This window comes from Lepisma saccharinum, chromosome 20, assembly GCF_977018435.1.
Source record: "Lepisma saccharinum chromosome 20, izLepSacc3.1, whole genome shotgun sequence".
Classification (NCBI taxonomy): domain Eukaryota; kingdom Metazoa; phylum Arthropoda; class Insecta; order Zygentoma; family Lepismatidae; genus Lepisma; species Lepisma saccharinum.
Genome location: NC_139248.1, coordinates 22,972,242 through 22,999,935, shown reverse-complemented (window position 1 = coordinate 22,999,935; position 27,694 = coordinate 22,972,242). Strand labels below are relative to the sequence as shown.

Sequence of the window (27,694 nt, the reverse complement as noted above, 5' to 3'; positions counted from 1 at the left end):
TACTATTATTCTTTGCGCTGTGACGTAACTATAACGTCATTGTGTTTAATGTTCACCCAAGATTTCAAGCATCAGGCCCAATTTAGTCTTAATCTGGCCCTGTTTGTATCTATGAATTCTTAACTTTTCATTACTTTATGACTGTTTGCTATCTCTGAAGTCTAATCACAATGATGAAGACAATTGGTTAAATGATTAGGAACAAAACACCCACAATACAAACCTGGGAGTACACATTGCCTATAGTGCATGTCCTCACATTTTCAATGCCAATGATGGGAAGTAAATAAAAACTACAGTACAAATATATATCTCATAGCAGTCTTTCTCTTTAATACCATCATCTGAATCACTATAATGTACATATTAAGTAATGATTAAACTCTTATAAAATGAAATAAGCATAACTTAAAATATATAATCTAAGATCTTTAAAGATTTTATCACATAACACTATAAAAAAATTTCAAAATGAATAAATTATACATACAGTAAACAAGATTTTTAAAAACTATTAGGTACTATAATATATATAAGTATTAGTACATATCATATACATAAATTCACTACTTTTATCATTAATAACGAATACAATAAAACTTTGGTGCATATATACATAATTTTGGAATGAAATATTAGTCTACATAACTAGAAGCACAGTAATTAAATTAAATTAAAATAACTACAAATATGTCACAATTTACTTGAATAACATGCAGGTCTACATAAGTACATTATATGCTTCAAGGCATAATGTATATACCTACAAAAATGCTTATCAATATGGATCCCTGAAAAAATAAATATATTGGCAGGAATTATCAACATGGAAAACAACACTCCTTCCAACATTCATTAGACAAGCCTGAACAACAGAATTTCTTTGGTTTCAAGTCAACAATACACATTCAATTGAAGAACCATGTATAAAAAAGGAATGGATTTGCAAAGTACAATGAGACTTAAAAATTTGTCAAACTCTCTTTGGCATTTTAATTGAAATGAACTGTCTTCCATCAGGATTTTGTATATGTCCACATAACTGCCGCCATCAGTACAATCTAGGGGTGTGAGGGACAGAAATTTTTGGTTGGGATGGAATCAGGATGGATTTTTTTTCTACCCTGACATTCGGGACAGGAAAAATTTGCAATTTCCCAGTACTGTAGAAATTACAAATTCTACATGCCCTTTTCTCTTGAGTTATTATTTTTTGCATTTCTGGAATAAAAATTAACAATGTTTCAGGAGTTTCAGGCACTTACAATACAGAAAACATTGATAATTAACCAATTTTAAACATGATCAGACTGGGATCCCAAAAAGTCAGGGAATAATTTCCCGAAGACAGGATCCGGATTGAAAATTTAATCTCCTGACCTCGGTACCAACTTTTCGGGATCCCGCACACTCCTAGCATAATAGGTTGTAAGAAGGATAGAAACATTGAAAAGAAGAATAGAACTCCAAGAACTGTACGTAAGTACCATGACCTTATGACTGTTTGCACTTCTCTGCCATAATAGTAATTATTATTAATCATATGAACCACCTGAAATTAAATTTGCATGCAAAAAAAATTATTATCTTTTCAAGTTGTTTGCACTACTTATTTACATACAAAGTTCTTACAATTTCATTATTTCTATTTCACATTGCTCTTATGACATTTTTTGGCAAATTGAGTATAAATGATAATCTCATAAAATTGATGAAGGGACACTCACAAAATCAAAATGAATACTCCTTAAACAAGATGAATTAGTGATTCAACCATGCGCATTAAAAAGATGAATCATTAAAATGTCAAAAATGTTGACAAAACTAGCACTTTCTATCTTCACTCAACCCTCATTCATCCTATCCCTATTTCTCATTATCTTAAGAATAGACAGATTATAATTTCAAGAAATTGAATACATCATCTGTGTGACTTCTAAAATCCCTCCTTATCCAGTTGCTCCTGGACTTTCCAGTAACATTGAATTGCAGTCTCAATTCGGCAATGCAAACAAAATTAACCAAAATAAATAGAGAGAAACTCTTATAAAAATTATAACTATTCACGGGGAAAACGTTTGCACTGTAAACAATTTTCCTCTGAAATTCTCATCATTCATTGTTTGAACTAATCAGATTCAGAGAGCTCTTACGACCAGGTTAAACATTATTTCACAAAATGGCAGCAATGTACATATTCACAATTTACACACAGATATCACAAATGTGAAAAAAAATGGACCAGGTATTGAAATATATTTGCAATTTCCTTACATATGCAAAATCAATGCAGAACTATACAGGATTTGAAAAGACCGTAAGTGTTTCAATAAACATATCACTGAAGCCTTTGAAACAAGTTTCTTGCCCTGTGATCTAAGATAAGGAAATGGTTTAAGTATATTTTTCTTAATATCCACATTTTAGAAATACTTATCCGCCATACATGTACAGTAAAACCCAGATTTGACATTTTTCAGGGGACAAGGTAAAAAACCTAAACAGAGGCATTCAATTTTTTGATTTGATATTCTGCACTTGCTTATATTTTTGCATTGAATGTGCAGAAAAAGAAACGTTTGTGACTGTTTGATACTTGTTATTGCTACCAATTGCCTTCCTGCTACCGTAGAGAAGTTGCTTTGACAAGCATACTAGCCATGAACTGGTTTTATTGTACTGGGTGTCCCGTAAGTCTGAACCCATAGGAGAAAAACACATATAATTACAGAGTTTGTTCAGTGTCAGTCATTGTAACACATACACAGTTGAAGATAAAATCTCACATTCTGCAAAAATTTATGGATCAGAGTCTCAGAAATTTGCTGACACACCTGCAGTGCATTATTCTTTAAAGAGAATATTCTTAATTTTGATCTTGTGCACCACGGCTTTTAGGAGGCCCCCACACAACCAAATTGAGAGGAGTGGGATCTGGGTTCTTTGGAGACCACTTCATTCATCCTCAGTGTACATGCAGGAAACTGTGTATTATGGTGATGTGCTGTGAGCGTGTAAAGTGTGGATGGGGGGTTGCCATCCTGTTAAAAACTCCTATGGGCTCAGACTTACGGGCCACCCTGTACAGTCCTACAGTATAACTTTTGAACCACCTTCCATGTGACAGGGACTGGACTTACAGTTTAAGTTGGATCCCATCTGCAATGTAATGTGATTTCACCAGGGACACCAGGACCTCTTGCCAATTAGTTTCTTGAGTCATACCCCACTACCAAATTTATACAAACAGACTATTATTCAACTACATTTCTTTCATTGGTGTTACTTTCACTGGAGATGACCGTTATTGGAAAAAGCAAAACCACTGTACATGAACAACTTAACTGAGTGGAATGCAGGAGGGGGTCCACAAAGATGATTCTTCAGTATTCAAATTCACTGTAAAACTTCATGATTGTTACTGGATACTCCCAGGGAACAAAAGTGAACTACTACCACACAAAAGTATTTTTCTTTTAAATGAAGACTGGAAATATATGTAATCAGTCTTACCCCGGTCACAATGTTGTAACAGCCTGTATGAAATAAAAGAGCACATCATATATGGCACTTTGCAGATATTGCCCAACTTCCATACGTGAGGAGAATCAGTAAGAAGTCTGCAATATTTATCTGTAATATACATAGCTCTCTGCATTTGTGATGATTATCATCTGATAAAACAAGCTACTATATTACATGGCATTTTACTATGACTTATTGTAATACAACAAGTTTCTGAACCTTGATTTTTATCAAACAACTTGAAGAATGCATTCTTTTCTTATTGTAAATTGTGTGACAACGATGTAAAGATATTATGAACAAAAGTGTATACACATAATTATTATAAAAAAAAAGAAAAAGAAAGCACATGAACAGCTAAAAAAAAAAGAAGTTAGATCAAAATTTAACTAAGCTGAATACAATAATTGTTGTTATACCTTATTTCTTATTAAGTTAGAAATACACGGACTTCATGTTTCAATTTTAAAAACTTACGGTGCAGAAATCTCACAAAACTTTCTTTTTGTGTGGGAAACTGCAGCAAAAATGTTCCATTTCACTATCTTTTTCATTACCTAAAATGAACAATTTTGCTTTATTTTGCACTATTGTAACCTCACTAAATGCAGTATGAAAATGATGACTGACCACAAAGTAGCATAAATTTACACATCGTATCATTATTACTCAAGGCGTAACAACAAGTTTCTGTCATATCCCTGAATATATGCTTACATCTGATGGCAACAACCTGTATGAATTGTAATCCTTTTTTTACATTTACTATATTACTAGTGAAAGCACTAGGTAATGCTACAAATATCGGAAGATTTAAAAAGTCAACACATCAGACGTGAGGAACAATTAATTTAACAAGTGCATGTGCTTTCCATATACATATTACTCATATCAGCAAGTTAATCTAGGCTTCATTACAAATACATTTTCTATAAATACGAACCTTAATAAAAGAAAAAGTGCACTACATAAAAAGGTCTACAAATGTAGAACCAAATTATATGAGTTGTTTTCTCATTCTTAGCACTACTTAGATGGTGGTAACCTTTCAGCTGGAAGAAATCTAGTGGATGGCATATATTGGAAGTATACACTTCCTACAAATATATATAAAAAAATTTACTTCAAAAACTCTTAAAATATGACTACTATGTTACATTTTAATAACGCCTGTTGCAAATAGGATAATTAATGTTAGAATAATTGCCAGAATCATCCCAAGGATTGCCCAAGTTTTGAAATTACTACACCAGGCCTTCTTGCGTATCTCGTTTGCTCTCTGTCGAAATGCACTTCCCTGGAATACAAGAATAATTCTTATGTGTAGTGACAACTGCAGCACTTGTTCAATAAAGAACATGTACATACACAATTATATCATGTGCTAGTACAGAGATCTCCAAACTCACAGAGCCATTGAGCTATTTCCAACATTTGAAAATACATGAGCTACAAAGTGTGGATTGAAATTTTTCGACCCTGTGTTGGTTTAAAACAACTCTCAGATACATAATCATTTCTTTACAGCACTAAGATGCCAGGGGACTTGGGTTCAAATACCAGCATGAGCATGCTTTCTTTGCGAGTAAAAAGTGGCAAATCAAATCAATCAATTTTTTTTAATTTCTCTGCAACATACAGAGTTTGTCATTTAAAGAGAGTTCAAATGTAAATGAAACATGCAAATACTGGTTTTACAAACAGTAAAATTTAAAAACTTGCCCCTAATCATCTTGTTAATGTGAAGGATGACACTCATTTTCATCTACATACAATATTTGTAGGTTGGATAAATAGGTTGTCATAGATATTGGAACAAGTTGTCTAGATGTCCACCTATTGGAAAAAGCAGATCTTGCCACTCTTCTACAGTCTATTCTAGCCAAGTCCCTCACGAGCTACTGGAAATGACCTCACGAGCTACCGGTAGCTCGCGATCAATGGTAATCCCTGTGCTAGTATGTTGACTATTCAAAAAATATAGAAGAGGAGGGAGGTTTGTCAAATCTATCATAAGATTTTTTTGTTGTAGTCCCTCCCGCACCATGGTTTGGGCTCGGGCTACAGAAAGAGCGCTGGTTTGAGTAACAACTTTTCTACTGAGATTTCACCCAGCGTATGGGACTGGTGGCCACCCTCCACCGTGAACAAATTGGGGACCTACAAATGCCTCTACTGAGGCCGGTAGTCCGTAAGGCTGTTGCACCAAGGGTTACTATTGTTCCCTGATAATGTGTTGACAAACATCAAGAAGCATACATATTAACCCCTTAAGTGTGGAATTACGTGAACAATTCACTACTGGAAAATGTAGGTTTTCAGCAGAATTCCGTTGAACAAAATTAACTGAAACAAACACCCGTATGTAATTGTCTGCCTTCTTCTTTTATAGAATTGCTTTCATATTGTACGGCAAACGTAAATAATACACAAATACAATTATACAATAATACATGGAATGTCAGAATATATGTACTTCAGGTTCTTGCAGAATGAATCTTTCTGGTGTGGAAGTCATTGAAACCAGTGCAACTCAATGTCCACAATCTCGTAAACTTCGTTTTTAAGCCATATTTTGGTCTTCTATTATGTACAAATTACATCGAACTTATATTCTCTTTCTTCTTCTTTCTCTTCTGACACTTTCTTTGTTTTTAATACAGCTAGCATGATGTCAAGTAATGTGATTATGTTCTGCAGTCGAATCTAGTTGAAGCAAACACAAAACATACATGTACACCATCTACACTTAAGGGGTTAAATAATAATTAAAATTTCAAAATATAATTTAAATATGGACCGTGGCCGTGCGGTCTAAGGTGCCACACTTTGGGCTCACGTATGGGACACACACAGGTTCTAGTCTTCTGGGGAAGCGTAACAGCTTTTCCTGGGATTTTGGCCAGCAGTGCCGGCAATTAGGGAAGATGAAGGGGGGCAGTTGCCCCCCACTTTTTGCCACTTTTGCTCCCGCACTATGCTAAATCATATATATACAAAGGGAAATATACTGTCTTTGTCCCCCCCCCATTTTGGAACCCAATCGCCGCCACTGGTGGCCAGTGTATGGGACAGGTGATGAAAACCTACCATCGTAGGAAATTGAGGAGCTATGAATGAGTAGCGTAACCCGGTCATGGAAACCTACAACAACAACTGGGGGTTTGTTGTGCTGACCACACGTCACCCCATAACTGGTTGGATGACCTCCTACGCTGGCAGGGAGGAGTGAGGCCGGCAGTCGGTAGGTGGGCGCTGGCACTCACGGGCTGTTGCGACATGGGATAATATTATTATTATTATTATTTACCACCATTAACGCACATTCTTAGCAACACTCACCTGAGATTCCAAATCTTCAGTCTTAGTTAGAAGTTCGTCCAGTCTTTCCCCTCGATCAATCACTTTCTGGACATTTTCCAACATAACCTGCTTTACATCATCAACTTGAGCACGAAGCTGATTCATCTTATCACCTCTGCCCATGTTGTAATCCTCCTGGAAAATAAAGGAATTTTTAAAGTAGGAGCGTATGCAATCTGGGGAATGGCATTATGGACTCAGCAATTTGGTAATTTTACTATCTTGGAAAGCCACTTACAAAAATGGTTGTCTGCTCTTGTTTAACAGATACAGGTGAGTAAACACATCATATATCCTACACCTCTTATGTATAGTGACTGTATAAACAATGGTCAATAACTATCTCTATTTTGTAAAGCAACCTTCACACCCAATTCACACTCTTATCTGCTGCCTACCAAATATATTTTTCATTATGAAATATGCATGAATAGTACATGGGAATATCTGTACAAGAGTTGCAAACATTTACTTTGTTTTGGCAGGTTTCAAAATGAATATGCATATAGAACAAGAAAGTTAACTTCAATGAACTTGCTTCATTCTGAGCTGCACCAAAACATTGTTCGCCACCTACTATTAGAAATGTTGAGCACAAAAAAAGTATATAGGACAGTGTGGCTGCCCTACAATTGCATCTATCATGTTAAAAAGCACATGATCACAAGTTTGGAAAAAGTAATAGGGTGAGTGAACCAGTAAATGACCAGTTAAGAACAATTTACCACAACTTTTATTTCTAGGTCAAAGAAAAACACAGTGAATCCAAGCAAATTGCATGAATGAATACGGTATAATGTTGAGTTTCATTTAGTACTATTTTAAAGTAAATACATATCATTATGAAAGAAATAGGTAAAGATTCGTGAATTCCAATCAAAGCACTAGTGAATGACCAGCAAAATTCAGTGAATGACTACCTCAGTACCAGTGAATGACCACAAACATTTTTAATAATGATAATAATGATGTTTCCTGAACAAAGAAATTTGAAAAAGTTACACACTGTTTTTTTTATATATTTTAGCATTTCAGGTATTGTATAGTAAACACCATAAGACCTTTCATACACTCCTTGATGTCTCAACGACTGTACCAAATTTGATCAGCTTTGTTGACCATTTTCATTTGTCAGCTTCACAGTTATGCAAAACTTTTATTTCAGATTCATCCTTAAATTTATTATGAATCACTATTCCTGGATAATATTCACCATCATAACACACTGTAGTGTAATCACCAACATGTGCATAATGCAATTTTCACTGCTTTCACTCTTGTTTTACACAACAGTTAACAACAACTCATGTAAATCTCCTTCAGATTTTTGATGCCAAGGACATCTAATCTGAATCTATTGGTCTCACTATATTCTTCTTCCGATGTCATAGCTTTTGATTTCTTCTTAACATCCCCTTTCACTTGTTGCTGTTTTCCCCCTCATTGTTTTAGTTCATGATATTCTTTCCATTTCTTTGATATTATTGTTTCAGATCTTCTTTTGTTGGCTGTTCATGTTTTTGTCCTTTACTTTAGGCCAATGCAAGTGAGTAGACCACTCTTCCTCTGGAGTTTTTTGTTGTTGGCACTCAACCACCGGAGATGATTCTTTTCTCTTACTGTCAGTGACCAAGAACTGGCCTGTATTGAATGTACAAGGTTAGATGATTTTTTAGAGACTGAGGTATTGATGTTCACATCAGTGTTGAAATTTCAGCTTGACTTCTTTGAAGTTCACTTCCTTCATGTAGCAATGAGCAGGACATATCAGTATTTCCTTCCTCATCAAAATGAAAATCACAAGGCTCATTTCCAGAAGCTTTCTCTCTGATTTTTTTTCCAAAGATCGAAAAAAGGTAGTTGGTTTATGTCAGTGTTGCAGATGATTGGAAGGCATTAACAATTTCACCTGGATCTTCCTTTCATTTCTGACTTCAGTGGTCATTTACTAGAGATGATGTCAAATTGGTATCTAGTGCATGACCTCCCCCCTCCCCTGCTTTCTTGCAATTAACAACAGAGAATGTGTTACTTTTGAATAGCCCATTATTCCGATTTCATCATGTAACATTACATAAGCACAAATTTCACACACCTTGAATGTTTCTTGTACACATGATTACAATGTAGTAATCCCTACCTTACTAGCAATACCAGATTCTTCGTCTCGTCTGCTGAACTCAAACAAGTGTGCTCTTGAACTCCCTACCTTGTGACCTGGGCAAACCAATCAAAACCTACATAACAGAATATGGATTGTAGATGAATGCAATATTATTTCTTATTGGCACAGTTTGTTCCATGCCTTATTTTGCTTTGTAGTATTTGGGAATGGTCATTCACTGGAGATGGTCATTTACTGGTGCACTCACCCTATACAGGGTGTTTCATAAGTTCGTTTACAATGCTTGGGAAGTGATTGTACGATTAAAAATAAGGTGGAAAGTTCATGTAACAAAATTCCGGAAACGGCTTTGTTGCCAAGTTATTGACGTTTGAAAAGGTGGGAAAATGATTTTCCGAAGTGAATAATGGCAAAACAGGTGGAGAGAAGTCGTCGGTGTTGGGTGGTCCACTAAGAAATTGGGTACGCTCTTGTCAAAAAATCACGTGGCAATGTTGTGCAATGTCGGCGCAAGGGATTCCCCAAAGGATGCGAACGAAGATGTTGACGGGAGTGGGGTGGGTGTGCGTTCGGCGTGAGCTGGTATCGACAAAAATTGGCATGTGTTGAATGGCACCAAAAGCAAAGAAAATTTCCTGAGCGAAGGGCACCATGACGTAAAAACGAAAAAAATGAACTGTCATAGGTTGCATACCCTGAAGGGCACACAGTTTGCTTAATGGAGATGTGAAGGGAACCTCATCACAGACGGTTTTCAAAGTGTCCACCATGAACTTCCAAGCAGAGGCGACAACGGCGAATCAAGGATTGTCTAGTGCGACCCAATTACCCCAGCATTTTTGCTATCGATGCTGCAGCTACATTGATACGGGCAACAAGGTTATCGGTTGACATGACAGGTGTTTCGTAAACGAGGTGTTTCATCTCTCCCCAGAGGAAGAAATCCAGGGGCATAATATCAGGCGATCGAGGTGGCCATAGCACAGGCCCTCCCTTGCCAATGCACTGGTTGTGGAATACGGTATTGAGGAAATGGCGCACATTCCGATCGAAATGTGGGGGTGCACCGTCATGTTGAAACAACAGTCTTTGTCTCGGTGCCAAGGGCACGTCCTCTAGTAGTTCAGGCAAAACTTCACTGAGAAATGCTTGATAAGTGGGTCCACATAGGCAAACAGGGAGAATGTACGGTCCAATCAAATGGTCATGCAGTATCGCGCACCACACATTCACTGCAAATCTATGCTGATGATGTGCCACTAGCAGTGCATGTGGATTTGCATGTTCCCACACATGACTGTTTTTACTATTGAACACACCAGTTTTCGTGAAGATAGCCTCATCAGTCCATAGTACCGTATTCTGAAAATTGGGAATAGTTTCAATTTGATGAACAAACCATTGGCAAAAGTCCTCACATGGGCCAAAGTCCCGAGGTAAAAGGTCTTGCACTTTCTTCAATTTGTATGGGTACATCCCCTCTTCTGCCAGGACTCGCCACACATTCACATGGGAGGTGTTTCGTTCGTAGGCTAGTGCACGCGTACTGGTGCCTGGATGATCCATCACTGCAGTTAGCACAACTTCCACAAACTGTCTTGTTAGCACACTTCGCTGTCGTCATACTTCTCGACGAGGTGGCAACACTGATCCTGTTTCCCGAAGTCGAGTGTCTACAGTTTGAAATAAGGTTTGCGATGGTAACACCCTATTTGGAAAACGTGCCCCATACAGATGCCTTGCAGCACGGCTATTACCTCCAGCTTCCCCATAAATCAGATGCATGTCTGACAGCTCTTGGGACGTGTATGCAGCCATCCCTTACACCGGGCTAGAAGTGTTTATGGCCGTTAACACAAGTACACTTCACAGAACACAATGGGCTGTGGCTAAGAATTAACATGTAACACCGCTAGATCAAATGTTTGTGCAATACTACTGTCCAAGAACCTCACGTCTTTCCATTCAACCTTGAATGTTTAACAACCTGCTGCTGCCACAGTACCTGAAGTACGAATGGAACAGACACGTGCGCTCCTTCATGAGGAAACATACACTGTTGGCACCCCTAGTGGGAAATGTGGTACTTAACGTCAGATCACACGGACACCCATCTGCCCTTCAGGGTATGGAACCTATGACAGTTCATTTTTTTCGTTTTTACGTCATGGTGCCCATCGCTCAGGAAATTTTCTTTGTTTTTTGGTGCCATTCAACACATGCCAATTTTTGTCGTTACCAGCTCACGCAGAACGTACACCCACCATACTCCCGTCAACATCTTTGTTCGCGTCCTTTGGGGAATCCTTTGCGCCGACTTTGCACAACATTGCCACGTGATTTTTTGACAAGAGCGTACCCAATTTCTTAGTGGACCGCCCAACACCGACGACTTCTCTTCACCCGTTTTGCCATTATTCACTTCGGAAAATCATTTTCCCACGTTTTCAAACGTCAATATCTCAGCAACAAAGCCGTTTCCGGAATTTTGTTACATGAACTTTCCACCTTATTTTCACTCATACAATCACCTCCCAAGCGTTGTAAACGAACTTACGAAACACCCTGTATTTATAAAGATTAAGCAATAAATAAAGTTTCATGTCATATACCTATTGTACAGGCTTCTTGCAGATAAATACAGATTATTATTATCATAAAAATAACATGCAATTCATCTCACATCTCATTAAAATATCTTCCCATGGCATTTCTATTCAAATGATGGCTAATGACATTTGTTTCATCACAATTGTTATTGCAATTTTAGAACTTGTTGGATACTAAAAAAAGGTAAAGTGTTCCCCTGTGCATAGCACCACGCCATGAAGGCGTATAGGGGGTGTGGGGGTAACGCTGGATACTTGTAAAAATAATTCTGAGAAGACTTTACCAAACTCTGTCTTGAGTAAATGAAGAAATAAGGAGTTTTGCAATATTGTTATTAAAATGCATTCATTATGTTTATTAATATATTGTTTCTTTACTCAACCATACAAAACACCTGTAACAATGGTGTCATAATAATTAATAACAATCTGGGCATATACTATGAATTTTACATTAGGTAGATGTGTAGTCAACAATTGCTTTGATGTATTTGAAAGGACGAAACAATACTTGTTGAGTTGGTTTTTTAAGTCCACTTTATGCACAATAAGGCTAATCGGGACTGGACCTACAGCTTAAAGTGCGATCCGAACCACTTGTGCCTCCACCGGGTATCGAACCCGGGACCCCTTGATTACAAAGCAAAACAATACTTGGTTCAAGAACAAGTTTACATTGGATAATGTAATGCAAATGCAGTGAAAACCCGATTTTACATTTTCCAACATTATACATTTAAACTTGCTGTTTCCAATAAAGCAACATGTTATAAAATTTCCCGGGATTTTAAATTTTCCTTCAACTTTGTCTTTTGAAAAATGAAAAATCGAGGTTACACTGCATTTGTGTTTGAAATGTGACTATTAAATTCTTATGTAGGTGATAAAATCATCTGTGGAGTAGGAAAACTTACAGCTATACTCACCACAAATCTAGACATGACTGGACCAAAATCCCGTTCAAACTCATTCAGAGTTGCATGCTGAGCCCTGCTGATCAAACTCTGTTGCTCACAGAACTTGTTCCTCAGGTTTTCCAAGAAAACAAATGAGGAGTAATGCTGAGCCGTTTTCTCTGTAGCACACATGTACACAAGGCCATCTTCCACCAAGACATGGAATTGCAAACTGAAAATTAAATAATTGTCCATTTGTTATTTTACTCTATTCAAGGTTTTCACTCTTACTGTCAAATCTTGAAGTGCCTCAAGTTAGAAAAATGTATGCAAAGCATCCCTAACTTATCACATTGTCACCATGTTATACGTAAGACCCATTCCTCTAAGCTAACAACTTATTTACGTACTGTGCGTGTTACTCACTATGAAATATAAGCAATACTAAATTAGTATAAAATTGAACTTACTTACATGAGTGAGTATGAAGTTTAGAAAACAACGTTTCATTGTACAACTGCCCCCTTCATCAGGTTCATATTTTCTCTAGGCACTAATCAAAATGCCACGTCACTAAGTGTTAAAAAAAGGATTAGGTTAGAGGTTTGGTTAAAAAACACTTGAAACAATCAAAGTAAAGTAAAGTGTTCCCCTGTGCTTAGCACCACGCCATGAAGGCGTATAGGGGGTGTGGGGGTAACGCCCCACACTTTCTTGATCCGGTCGTGAGTGGGGGTGATGTGATCAGCACCATGCCCCTGACTGCCTTTACCCCCCAGGTTTCCCCAGGTACCCATGTTATTCGATGCTGGGTGGGTGCCGGGGCCGCTTCCAACGTTAGAAAAGTTCCCGGATTTGAACGGGCCTGGGATCGAACCCGGGACCTTTAGCATGGTAGTCAGACGTGTTACCGACTGAGCCACCGCGGCCAACATTCCTGTCGAAAAACAACCAGTAAAAATCCCATTTTAAAAAAAGTTCCCCATGTTCCATGAGACTTCTTAGACCCAGGGTCTTATAAAATCGGTAAAACACGTTCAGTTGCACACCCAGCACTAGCGATCAACTCCAGGTCGAGAAGTCGTGAAGGTTATTTCCCCTCCTTCGCTATTCCACCTTCCCCTCCATTGCATCACCATTCCAACTTGAACACCCGTTCCACCCTGGCCGCTCGGGCAACTTCCAGAGTAACATGGAATCCTATCTTTCGTTCTTTTTTTCATTGCTCTGTCCCATTTTTTGAGAAATTTTACCCATCCTTCCTCTAAATTACCATCATCCCTGTTAAGTTTTATATTTCTCCCAGTGCAAATGTTCGCGGTCTTGTAGACGTTTCCATTCAATTTTTTGTTTTCTTTTCTAATAACCTCTTTCTTTGCAATTTTATGCCTGCTCATGTTTAGATAACCCAGTTTTGGGGACTCCTTCTCTAATGTCATACTTTTTTCTTTTTCTCCCTCCCTCGTATGGAAAAAAATAATTTTTGTAGGGATTCCATACTTTAAAGTGGTATCGGAAAAAAAATTAAAAACAGTAAGAGAATACGGGATTAGGTGTGGGATGAAGCCCCCTGGGAATATAGAGAAACATTTCACAGAATATAAAAAGGGAGAAAAAGGCAAAGGAAACCCCACGAAATCTAAAAGCGTAATCAGAATTAAATGTGAATGTGGCAAAGAGTATATTGGACAAACTGGAAGAAGCATGGGTATAAGATGGGGGGAACACGAGGATGACATTAGAGGACGAGTTCCCAAAACTGGGTTATCCGAACATATAATCATGAGCGGGAATAAAATTGCAAAGAAAGAGGTTATTAGAATTGATTGATTGATTGATTTAGTTTATTTTACTTCGCGTTTTGTGCCTCTTGGCTAATTTGCGAAGATGGGGATGAGTGATGAAATGATGAAATTGATGAATGGACATTCACAAACAACCAAGCCCGACCGGGATTCGAACCCGGGACCCTTGGCGTCGCAGCGCGATGTGCTAACCACTCGACCACAGGGTCGGGCAGGTTATTAGAAGAAAAAAAAAAAATTAATAGAAATGTCTACGAGACCGCGAACATTTGCACTGGGAGAAATATAAAACTTAACAGGGATGATGGTAATTTAGAGGAAGGATGGGTAAAATTTCTCAAAAAATGGGGACAGAGCAATGAAAAAAGAACGAAAGATAGGATTCCATGTTACTCTGGAAGTTGTCCGAGCGGCCGGGGTGGAACAGGAATTCAAGTTGGAATGGTGATGCAAAGGAGGGGAAATAACCTTCACAACTTCCCGAACTGGAGTTGATCGCTAGTGCTGGCTGTGCAACTGAACGTTGATCGCTAGTGCTGGCTGTGCAACTGAATGTGTATTACAGATTTTATAAGACCCCGGGTCTAAAAGGTCTCATGGAACATGGGGAACTTTTTTAAAACGTGATTTTTAACTGGTTGTTCTAGACAGGAATGTTGGCAGTGATTGTTTCAAGTGTTTCTTAACCTAATCCTTTTTTTAACACTTAGTGACGTGGCAGTATGATTAGTGCCTAGAGAAAATATGAACCTGATGAAGTGGGCAGTTGTACCCTGAAACGTTGTTTTCTAAACTTCATACTCACTCACGTAAGTAAGTTTAATTTTAAACTAATTTAGTATTGCTTATATCCTCTAAGCTATGTTCAAGGCTCAAGAAAATATCCCAAAACTAACAATTTTGACTTCAAAGGCCACTTTATATAAATTATGTACACAACTGGGGAGTGCCAAGAACAAATTTTGGGAGAGATTTTGACAAGATCATAATTTTCACATACATAATAGTTTATGGTAATAGTTTCGAAGGTTTAATGATTTTTTTCAGTTTCATGGGAGAAAGACGAAGTATTGTAGTCTTGCAGAAATGATTGTTACAATAAATTTGAAACTTAAGTCAAAATAATTACCACTGTTTGGAGTTCCGAAAAGTGCAATTTATTTGCAGAAAAAAAAGATAAAAATACCTTATGCAAACACCCATGCTTCCCATCAACAAGGCATTTTTCATTCACAGAAGAAAAACGAGATATCACAAAATAGTGGAAATGATTGTGAAAATAAATTTTAAACTTTCTGAAAGTAATTAGCCCAAAACTGGCCTTCCTACCCTAACCATGAAAACATTTGGAAACGCTATTTGAATACCAAAAGCCCTAAACCTGACATGCCCCACCGAAGAATGAAACCCCATCGCACCACACACATGACCTAGATGGCAGCAGCAGTCCATAACCAAGATGACAGTGAACGAACGGCTGGTTGCAAGAGAAGAATCATTAGGAGCATACGGTAGTGAAAAACCATTCTCAAGCAAGCGTGCAGTAAATAATCGCTAAAACACCAAAGTATGTGTTAAGGTGAACCATGAAAAAATGCCCATGTGCCATGATTAAATCGAAATTGGAACTTGGGCCTAGCCTATTATATGGTGGATCTTTTTAGCCTTTACCGCTTAAGTGGATTTAAAATTTAATAACTTTATCATTACAATGACGTGCAATTAGTGGGACAGGAAAAAATGCTGAAAACTACTTTCTAAGTAGCTATTAAGTATGAAAAAAATTACAGGCCTAAGTTCGTTTTGTTTCATTGCGATTTGGTACCCTTGACCAGTGGCGTCTAGTCCGGTTCACATACGGGTGTTCACAATAACATGTTTATACTGAATGCAGAACTCCTCTCCCTTGTAACTTCATCTTCAATTGAAAAAGTGAGAATAACAGTTCAACTTATTTTCAACAATTTCCCCCCAAATCAATTTTCAACAATTTCCCCCAAAATCAAACTGAATATTTGAAGAATACCAGATTTATTTATACAACTAACACCCTTTTAATTATGTTATTTATAATTAGTATAACATGCAATCTCAGGTATGTACAATGCAAGACAACCATAATTCGCAATCTAATTTTTATTACATGGACCACATGTTAACAAAGGACATTCATTCAGCATTGAAAACATGTGCATCGTTAGCGGGACAGAGGGGAGGACGTGTCTTCCCAAGAGTACAGAAAAATGTATTATGTGTATCTAAGATATTTGGGTATTATACACAATAACTTGGTTGCAATGCTTATGATTGAAGTATCAGTCAATGTGATATTACTCATGTTCCTTCTTCCCGTGGTGCACACTTTTGGAACCACTGATTTAAAGTGTACAGTAACATCTATTCATCATCGTCATTAACATATTTACCATCCTTGATCTTATACATTGCACGAAACAAATCGTTCCAGATTTAATTTTTTTGGAAGCGAGTCCCTTGTATGTGTGCAAATGGTAACAAACGCCCAGGATGTGTCCTTTGCCCATCCATGCATTCATGTGAATTCCAGAATTACAAGTACTGTGTGATGAAAAAAGATTAACTGTAACAATATTCTCTTCTAGATATATTTATATATATTTTTATATGTATCTATTGCACCCACCCAGCATCGAATGACATAGGTACCTGGGGGAAACCCTGGAGGGTAAAGGCAGTCAGGGCATGATGCTGATCACATCACCCCCACTCATGACCGGATCAAGAAAGTGTGGGGCGTTACCCCGACACCCCATGGTGCTAAGCACAGGGTAACACTTTACCTTTTTTATTGTGAACAAGACTACTTGCAGATTTACCCAAATAAGTAGCTAAAGAACACACACTAGACATGCACTTTCATTTGCTTAAAATCAGCCAGGTTTAGCGACTTCTCGCTAAACTTTGCAACTATGTAGCACAGACCTTTTCGAGATCCCCAAGGTGCCAAATGAAAGAAGTATTGCCGCTTGCATCACTGTTCGCACAGCGAAGTGAACATCTTTGGGGTATAGTGGCCAACAGCCCCTTAGCTGTCAGTTTTATGCAACATGCACAGCAAATGTGTTCAAAGCCCTCTGTTGAACACTGTGGGAGTCAGTGTTAACAACTATCTACAAGAGTTATCAGATGTGAAAGAAGTCAGGTCAGAGTAAATTATGTGTCGTATCATAAATACTGTCACAAGGTTTGCAGGAAATAGACACAAGATCGTTAGCGACAGTGTAATATCCCTAGAATATGTGGTGCATGGATATTTCAGGAACACAAAACACCTATAACTACTCAAAATGACCATCTTTAGCATGCACACAGTCCTCTATTCATTGTGGCCACACATCAATTGCTAGGGGCACATATTTTTGGTAAATAAAAAAGCAAAATTTCCATATAAAAACAGAGTCAATTTCGAGTTCAAAAGCAGTAAATAACATGAAATTCGCTGTTATAGCAGTGAAAAAGCAGTATATAAAATGACATTTTGGTTTCAAAAATGTGAATATAATCCCAAATTTGATTTAAAAACTGAACTATTACACAAAATAAACATATCCCTTTTAATAGCACATTCAATCATTACCAGAATATTAAGTTTATTCCTGTATAAAGTGGTCCATCTTTACTTGTCAAATATTTACAGCAGAATTAATCAATTTTCCGTGAATTGCATAACATTCAGGATACTTCAGACTTCAGGAAGTGTCTCGTTGGTATATAAACAGTAAATTTCGTGTTTAAGTCTATTTTGCATTTTGCAGTTCATTTCACATCAATTTGTGACAAAAAAAAGGGTAGGAAAATGCACCTCACACCTTTCAGAAACATGAAAAATTAACATTACAATGTGTTATTTCACATTTCGTGTTTTCGTGAAAAACGAAATATGCATGGCTCTATCAATTGCATTACACATGATATCTACAGGGAAGTCCACCACTGCCTTTACAAGAGAGCGCTTCAAACTGGCGATGTTAGGGTGTCTTTTCTTGCATGCCATTTCCTGAAGCACAGCCCACAATTTGTAGTCCAGAAGGTTAAGATCAGGACTACCAGAGGGCCAATGAGACGTGGAAATGAAGTCTGACACATTCGTCTGGAGCCACTGCTGGGTCTTCTTAGCCTTATGGGCTGGTGCCGAATTCTGCTGGAAACTTCAGGCCTGAATGCGAAAGAGGGTGTTCGTGAGAGCCTTGACAACACCCTCAAGGACCATCTCTTAGTACACCTTGCCAATATTTTGATGCCTTGCTCACAGAAATACAGCTCAGTGGTGCCCTCGTAGCTCACCCCCACCACACCATAACTGACACTGGATGATGGATCCTCAGAGCCTTGTCGGCAGCTTCTTGTGAACTCCTCGCATATACCCTGTCGATTTGGGCATTGAATGCGTCCTCAACATTGAACTGTTCATTATCAATGAAAAGGATTCATCTGTGCCCATTTGCTGTGTACCGCATGAATAGGCACTCTGCTTTGACCAACCTCTGCTGCTTTAAGGCATCAGTGAGGAAATGACCTGTACGTCGTTTGTAAGCTTAAAGTCCCAGGTCACAACGTAACACACGAGACATGAACATTTTGAACATCTTTTGGTCCCGAGCCAGAAATGACCGTCTCCTGACATGATTTCATCGCACACACGCCATCACTGCTTTCACAACCTCTGGCATCCATACTGTTTTAGGCCACCCTGCACAGTTCCAAATTCAGTGTATCACTGGATACTGAGATACACGAACCTCTTTGAGATTTGAAGCTTCTGGAGAAGTATGGCATCTCACCTGCTGCTTTCCCTACCTTATGTAGTGCAATGACAGCCACTCGATTTTCATACAAGTCCCATTCCATCCTGACCTGCATCACAATCACCTTCTCCCATCCACAGCTCACCACACGACGACTCAGGTATTACAGCTCCCTGTTGGCAGGTGCTGCCTTTGCCCTGAGGGTGTCCAGCCAGCCTCCAAAGCTGTGACAGTATTTATGATATGACTAGGGACTCGTACATCAAACAAAGTATTTTTTTGATTAAATATGTGTTGTGTGCCAGAGGCGAGTCCTCCGGTCATAGGGAGATGCGGCGATGACAAAGCAAAATCATAAAAATATTGCCTTTTAAATATTTTAGACAAGTAAAAATAAGTCCAAATATAAGTCGTTAAGTTTAATGCATCGAAAGGAGAGACCAGTTCTACCCCCATACCCAACCGTCCTGCTACATTTCCTATTGAGTGCAATGGTGTCAGGCAGGCCAGGTTATCGCAGCAAGTCTGTGAATCCAAGGTCCTTCGCCCACTTTTTCCCCGCTCTTGAGGGTCTGGTAATAAAGAGATCCTTTTTTCAGCTCCCTTGTTTACGAACACGGCAGGGTTTCTGTGACATCATCAAGATGAAACTTCTCAGAGTGTCTGCTATTTCCAGCACTGTAAAGCATGCAACGCTTTTGTTTTTAAGAGAAAAGCACATATGAAGAGCATCTCAATGCAACTCACACAGAATACATGAAAGTAATGGTGCATAGAAAAAAATATAAGTATACAAAAGCATAAATTTACCCACGGTTAGTGCTAGAAATAATTGGAAAAAAAGCAGTTCTTGATCCATTGTATTTCCTTCATAGTATTTCTCCTTTTAATTTTTTGGGATCCTGCATGTTCAAATATAGATTTCCTGTTGTTTTGTGTTTACTATGCTTACAAATGACAAGACTGATCAAGATTTTTGTTCTCGAGGTTACAGATATACTTACTCCGACAAAACCTTTTCCCTAACATATCATACTTCCACACCAGAGATGGTAAAAAATATCAGGGTTCCGGAAAATTTAAAATCTTGATTCGGAAATTTTACTACCCGGATTTTGGAGGCAATCTGCATTTTAGAGGGAGAGGTTTAACAATTTTTTCATTTTTTTCGGTTGAATTTATTAAGAAAGTTTTGTCTTCCTTAGCCTATTTTACAATCATAAACTGCGTAGAAAAAAGAATGGCTTTGGCTTAATCTACTTTACACATCATGTACGAACAGTGTTATTATCATTATCAATGTAGGAATCCCCACCCCGGTTGAAAGATTAACCCTGACTTTTGGCAAGTCTTGCGATGACTTCGTAAAAATGTCATGCTTCGCCACTGGTGTGTGCATTAATTTAAAACATACATGAGTGTTCACATGCTCATGCGAACATTATCAGGCGACGTGCCTGCCCTTGACCCTCTGTACCCCTAGAGAAAGTGAAATATTTTGCATGGTATATGAAGATCTTGTTGTTTATGAAAGTTTTCAGTTGATTTTAGCTCGCGTAAATGTGTTATTGTGAAGTTAATTACATCTGTTACTTTACCGTGAAGAAGAACAGTCTGAAGGCTTCGTGCAAGTGAATCTAGCACCCAAAACGACATTCCACAACAGCAACTATAATTTTACATAGTTAGGTTAGGTACCAATAGTTATTATCAACGTGTTCTTTCGCTATTTGAGTGCATATCAAAGGTTTTAATAATAAAAAGCTGATTAAAATTTCGGTAACCACCAAACGTCTCTAATTCCCTTATTTTCTTATTTTTCACATTGATACTTACATATTCTGCATTCGTAAGGATTCTTCTATTTCGCGTTTCGTTTTTTGCACGCAAATAATCTCAATTTTCGAAATATCGAGTATTTTTATTTTGTTCGCTTTCGCTTGCGTTACACGCGATATGGCGGAGAAATCTTGACTAGCGTAGTCCATGATCAGTGGTTATGCAGTGTTGCAAGCTTCTTCATAGAAAAATACCTACTTTCGTGTTACTGATTTTGTATTTTATTCCAGGTTCGAAAACTCCATGAACCATGCACAGATAGACCCACAAACCATTCATAAATATTACCCCACAAACCATGCACGGCAAGGTTAGGTTAGGAAACATAGTTAAATTTGTTTTTCAATTATTTTTTTTTCGGGTTCAAAAACCCCACGAACCATTCATAAATAGTTCCACAAACCATTCATGGATAGCCCCACGAACCATTCACGGATAGCCCCACGAACCATTCACGGATAGCCCCACGAACCATTCATAAATAGCCCCACGAACCATTGACGGATAGCCCCACGAACCATTGACAGATAGCCCCACAAACCATTCATAAATAGCCCAACGAACCATGCACGGCAAGGTTAGGTTAGGTTAGGTTCTGTTAGGTTAGGAAAGATAGTTAAATTTGTTTTTCAAAATTAGAAATTTTTTACGAACCATTCAGAGATAGCCCCACAAACCATTCATGGATAGCCCCACGAACCATTCACGGATAGCCCCACGAACCATTCACGGATAGCCCCACAAACCATTCACGGATAGCCCCACGAACCATTCATATATAGCCCCACGAACCATTGACGGATAGCCCCACAAACCATTCATAAATAGCCCCACGAACCATTCATAAATAGCCTTAGAGATACTGGGCGAAAGGGGCGGGGGGGTTATAACACCCATCAACCTCACATTGAGCACGCCACTGATCCTGTGCACGCCATGTTGTCGAAAGTTCGTAATCAGAAATGATGAACAGTAACTCACGTTTATTTACGTTCTAGAACTGTTACACAGTTACAAAACGGCGCATTTGGTAACACTGACCGGTTGTTACGTCATGAAACGCTCGCAAATATTTGGTTCACGTAGTAGACGGACATCAAGGGAACAGCTTTCGTGCATCGGAGTTACATTAATGTCGAAAATTACATGATTTATCGGCAAAAATATTTCAACGAGGTGAAAACAAACTTCCAAGACCTTCCTAAAGTATAAATAAACCCATTTCGGTAAGTACTTTCTCCTGTAAAATTGAAGAAATACGTTTTGGGGATACGAAAATTTTACCAAAAGCTCCGAAAGCACTCCGAAATGGCAGGTTTTTGCTTACATGGTTTATACTTGTGTTTTCCGCATGCTGGAACTAATTTTATATTACATAAAACATCAAAATATGTCGATTAATACAAATTTGAACGTAATTCTCAAGGGAGTACAGTGGGTTTACGGCCTCTGCAATTTTAACATGGTTCGATTTCGATTTACTTCTGTTTACACATACTGCGGTTTTAGCGATCACTTAAGATTTTGTTCGATATATGCTTTCGTAGTTAGGTTAGGTAGCTTAGATTTGGTTCTCTTAGCATTAAAATAAAGTCCCTAAATACATTCTACTAAGGTTCCGATTTACTTCTACATTTATTCCCACTAGTCTACGAGGAAGTGTGCTGCTTGCTTCAAGTAATTTTTAAGTTGCTTTTTCAATGTAACATTTTTTCGAAATTCAAACAGTTCTCATTACTTTAAGGACTGCTCAAATTTCGTGTGACAATGATTGCCAAAATTCTACGATAATTAGTCCTCCTGCTACGCGAATTTGAAAAAAAAATCATAAAATGATCGGAACCGTTAACAAATTACAAATCAAGGGTAGTCAGGTGCATTATGGAAAAAAAAAAAAAAAAAGGGACGGGCTGTTGTGTACCTTTCTCCTTCGATTCTTTCTTGCGTTAAAATAATTGAGAAAAAATGTAATTTATAAACAATTAGTTTTTGAAAAGACAACGATATCTGATAAAATCATATAAAATAAATTATCTACGCTTTTCAAAGAAAATTATGGAAATTAGAGTTATCGTCCCATAGAGCCTATTGTATCTATTGTATTATACAGAAAATACTTAAAATGATAACAAAAAATAGGAATATAAAGAGTTACCTGTCACATGGATATGTTAACTTTTTGTTAACTTCCGTGGATATAGCTTCTAGCAGCGAATGAGCTAAACCTCCATAATTGCTTAAATCCGATTGATAGCTAACAAGTACTGTACTTGCTCGTGCAACGCAGCAGAATTGAATCATCTGGTTACTCGGTAATGGCATTTCTTATTATATTCTGTGATAAATGTAACGAAGAATCACAGAATTGTAATTACCAAAAACAGATAATATCTCTTATCTCTAAACTTCCCTTACACCTTACTTTATCAATAAACCATGATGTAAACAAGCAGAAACGGAAGCAGCATTGCCAACTTCAAATTTGCACCTGATTTAACAAACCAACGAGATACGCTGAAGCGTTGGAAAAGTTATTGAACCGCCATATTCTTAGCAAGTTATTATCGAAGAATGGAGCTGGTCAAGTGTAGGTGACACCACAGAGAAATTAAATATATAAAACTATCTTATTTGTCGTAACACTGTGGGTAATGATTTACCGCAATTTAAAAAACTGCCACTTTGAAACGTACAATAATAGTTTGATATTACACACACACCAAGTTTTGTAATAACAAATAATTAACATCGCTATTGGGGCACATTTAAAATCAAAATTTTGGTTATAGGCTCCGCGTATATTGGATTTGTATGCCATCCACTACAGTCTGTTCCGTTTTAATCATCTACTCTTGTAATTTAGCATTTACCACCAGCTTCCTTCCAATTATTCTTACCACTTGATGTTTGTACTCCTTCCTCCCATACGGCGGAGGGGGGGGGGGCGGTATCCACCCAGTTAGCAGATTTTTTACAAAGCATTCTTTCCCCCCGCTGCCTCATTGTCACCATGTTAAACCATCGCAGCCATGGGCGTAACTTGAGACCTAACTTTGGGAGGGCAAAATCGAACTTGGGGCGCTTGTGGCTTAACTTTGGGGGTAAGGGGCAGAATTCAACACTGGACTTAACTTTGGGGGGGCAGAATCAAAATTGGGGCTTAATTTGGGGGTGCAGAATCAAACTTGTGACTTAAATTTGGGGGGCTGAATCAAACTAGAGACTTAAATTTGAGTTGGGGCGGCAGAATGACACTTGCGACTTAAACTGGGGGGGGGGGCAGAATCAAACTTAGGACTTAACTCGGGGGAGGAGCACAATCAAACTTAGGACTTAACTCGGGGGAGGGGCAGAATCAAATTTGGGACTTAAACTGGGGGACAGAATCAAACTTAGGGCTTAACTTGGGGGTAGAATCAAATTTAGGACTTAATTTGGGGACAGAATGGAGCTTGACACTTAAACGGGGGGCAGAATTAATAAGTTTCCATCCCATAAAAATAGCGTCCAGAACTATTTTGCTGAATAGCTTACATTTTCACAATCTTAAAAAAATACACTTCAATACTTTGCTACTCAGGTACCAAGAAGTTAAAGCCTGAACATTTTGTGGGACAAGCGTCCCCCTTTACCCGCCAAGTTACGCCTATGCTCGGAGCACCCGAAGCTTCCGATGGCGTAGCGATAACATTGTCGCCTTGTAATCAAGGTGTGCCGGGTTCGATACCCGTTGGAGTGGCGGGGATCCCACTATAAATTGTAGGTCCAGTCCCGATTAACTTAACCGTGCATAAAGTGGGCTTAAAACAACTCATAGGAGCATCCCCCAGATAACCTCTAGGCTCGACCAAACCCCCTCCATTCCCCTCACAAAACATTTTCAACTTCCAATGGCTACGCTACGTCTACCTCTGCGCTTCTACCCGTCTCACAGTGGCGTATTCTCCATGAAACCGCGTTTCTCTCTCTCTCTCTCTCTCTCTCTCTCTCTCTCTCTCTCTCACACACACACACACACACACGAACTTTTTTTCTTATTTTTATACATTTAACTTATGCAAACTATTAAAACAAGCTTCTAAACGCAAATTTAATTAAGAACAAAAAGGCTGGTTCATGTACGCCACTGATCATTCTCCATCGCGTCCTTCTGACGACCGAATTCCGTAGCCAATTGTACGCAGGAGGGCGAGGGAGCCGAAGCGAGTGGCTATTTAAAAACACGCGGCCAGGTCAGGGGCGGCGCCAGGTGAGCGCGAGGGGTGTTTGCGCACCCCTTAATTTTCTTCCGCACCTCTACGTTCAACTGAAAACACTAATCTCTCATATTATGTCATGTCGTCAAATTGAGCGCCGAATGTTAGGTACTGAAGTAAGACAGTTATTATTATATGCAACATCCTACAGCTTAATGTTAGTTTTTTCCTTTTTCTTTTTTGGATTGTTGTTGATAAACGGTTTACTTTCCGCCTACTTGTTCTTCCTCACACTGGAGCACAAATTTTAGCTGCTTTCAAGGTATCATCAAGTCGTGCTCGGGAAATTATTTATTGTGAGTTGTAACGTGAAGGGTAGTTTTCTTTTTAATACGTTCCGTGTATTGGTTCCAAGTAAACGCACCATTTCAGGCTTATTCAAAAACCGTTAGGAAGAGGCCCAACGTTCACGAAGAAATTTTACAGTTCATTGTTGGGTATAGTGCGGCAGACAATGGCGACTCGTGGAATTTTTGGGGTGTAGGAAGTTATGGTAAACAGACCGAGGAAAGTTTTCGAAAATGCGTTCAATTACAAAGTGACATGTATCGCCTGTACCTTGGATTAGCCATTGGATTTGTAATGTTAGCTGCAGGCCCTTCATGCCTGTCATGTGTGGATTAAGAACAGCTTTGCCAATACCAACCGCCTGATAAGAAAAGGTGCTGTTTCAACTCATAAATTACGCTAAATGTGATAAAATTATTATTATTATACAATTATTATTATTTTATCATCATCATTTTCTGATGACTGTAACAGTTTTAAGTTCAATTTTATTTTGCTATTTTGGAGTTGTGAACTGCGTTATTGATTATTTATTGCAGTTAAAATGGGTTTTAGCATAGTGCTTGAAAAAAGTTGAAGAAAATTCCATGACTGGTAACGGCGTCCGTTTGTTCTATTTGTGACCTCCAACTCTTTCTACCGATTTTCTTTTATGAAGTGTTCCTCCCTTGTGAAATCGGGGAGGATAAAGAAAATATGAAAACAAGAGGATGGATCAGGGCCTGTAAAAGCTTGTCCCTTGGTCGGCATACTTCCTTTTCTTTGAAACAAGTCCGCTAGAGAAGTACAAACAAGATCTGGATATTTTCTTAAAAATAAATATTTCCTCAAAATATCTTTATTAGAATTCAATTTATCTTTTTCCTAGGGACGCCCGTTTTTGAGATGATGCTGGATTTTCTACTATGCCAAACACAGAGTTCTAGGTGCCAACGAAGTTCAAATTTTGCTAGGTTTAGAACCATTATGCTAGAGTTGGCATCACTGTTGAGGAACCCACGGGACCTTCCTCGCGGACCGTATAACTGGGCAACACCCCGCCCTGTCTTGCACTGTCTCTCACCCATCTGCCTGTAGAATGACGAGAAAGATTCCTCAGCGGCAGGCAAAGACGGTCGATCGTCTTTGGGCAGCTCTCTGGAACGAGCGGGCGATAACCTATAGTGGAACCACAAGGAAAGAAACCTGCGCAGAACCTCATCGCGCTGGCGGGTGGGGAAAAACACAGGGGGAAGAAGTCTTCGGTGCGGCCAATGTCAGTGTTGCCAGGCCTATTGATTTCTCGGGAGAATTCCTTTATAAACTATTGCTATGGAACTCCAACGGCCCGCTCAAAAACACGTTTACTGCTCATCTTACTTGAACATGGAGGGGATAGGTAGAGTGGAACTCCACTCAGCCATGAAAAGTGTTGTTTGAACTGTGAAATTATGCCAAACGATACTCAATTGTCCTAGGATATTATTATTATTATTATTTTATTACTATTACTATTTTTAGATGGTTGTATTTTATCCCACCCGAAAATCTACTTCTATTTTAGTTATTTTACGTCACTTTTGTGCCTCTATGGGTAAGTACGACAATATGGATGAATGAAAAACTGATGAAATGGATGAAGTTACACAAACAGAGTGGAACGTCCTTCCCTTACTAGGTAGAAACACTGACTTCGTAGCTTGGGCAAATTATTTTATACATGTATGTGTGTATGTATATATTATATAATGCATATACATTGAATGCAGCAACATAGAGGCAGCATAACTGACGAATAAAGCATGTGAGTGTTAATAACAAGAAATTTGCTAGAGAACGAGCGGCATAGTTCAATTACAAAGGGGAAAATGCTCCCCCTCCCCCGTAGTTGCTTCCAACTTTCATCGGTTTGAAAATACTTAATTTTCTATCCTTAATATACTATTCTATACTTACTTAATTTTCTACAAAATAATATAGCGGCATGGACGTCCAGAAGGAAGTGCAAAGATGGTTGCCACCCCCCTCCTCTTCTGGAAAATGAATGTTGTACATAAAAGTACCTATTATTTCAGATGTATGAGTTGATTTTAGCCGGTCTTTTACTGTACATCCATTATTAGGAATGTATGAATGTGATAATTTCAAACTCAAGTGGCGTTTTCTGAGAGGGCAACATTATTACGGGGTAATATGCCTCGTTTACCAGCCTGATAAAAATACAT

The 27,694-nt window shown here is 38.4% G+C and overlaps 1 protein-coding gene across 1 annotated transcript; it reads right to left on the bottom strand.

Annotated features, from left to right (window-relative positions):
• Window positions 1-330: 330 nt before the first annotated feature.
• Window positions 331-23,414, bottom strand: LOC146003780 (uncharacterized). Its single transcript, XM_083142195.1, has 4 exons — window positions 23,102-23,414; window positions 12,549-12,750; window positions 6,868-7,023; window positions 331-4,822 (listed from the first exon to the last, which is right to left on the bottom strand). The coding sequence occupies exons 1-4, from the start codon at window positions 23,266-23,268 to the stop codon at window positions 4,679-4,681; spliced, it is 669 nt and encodes a 222-aa protein (XP_082998321.1). The 5' UTR covers window positions 23,269-23,414; the 3' UTR covers window positions 331-4,678.
• Between the last annotated feature and the right edge of the window lie 4,280 nt (window positions 23,415-27,694).

Excerpts from the sequence above, each read along its gene's own strand:
- LOC146003780 (XM_083142195.1), bottom strand. The coding sequence starts at position 23,268 with ATGCCATTACCGAGTAACCAGATGATTCAATTCTGCTGCGTTGCACGA. Across the intron at positions 12,751-23,101 it reads TTAACATATCCATGTGACAG|TTTGCAATTCCATGTCTTGG; the intron begins GTAACTCTTTAT and ends TTTAATTTTCAG. Across the intron at positions 7,024-12,548 it reads CAGTCATGTCTAGATTTGTG|GAGGATTACAACATGGGCAG; the intron begins GTGAGTATAGCT and ends TTTATTTTCCAG.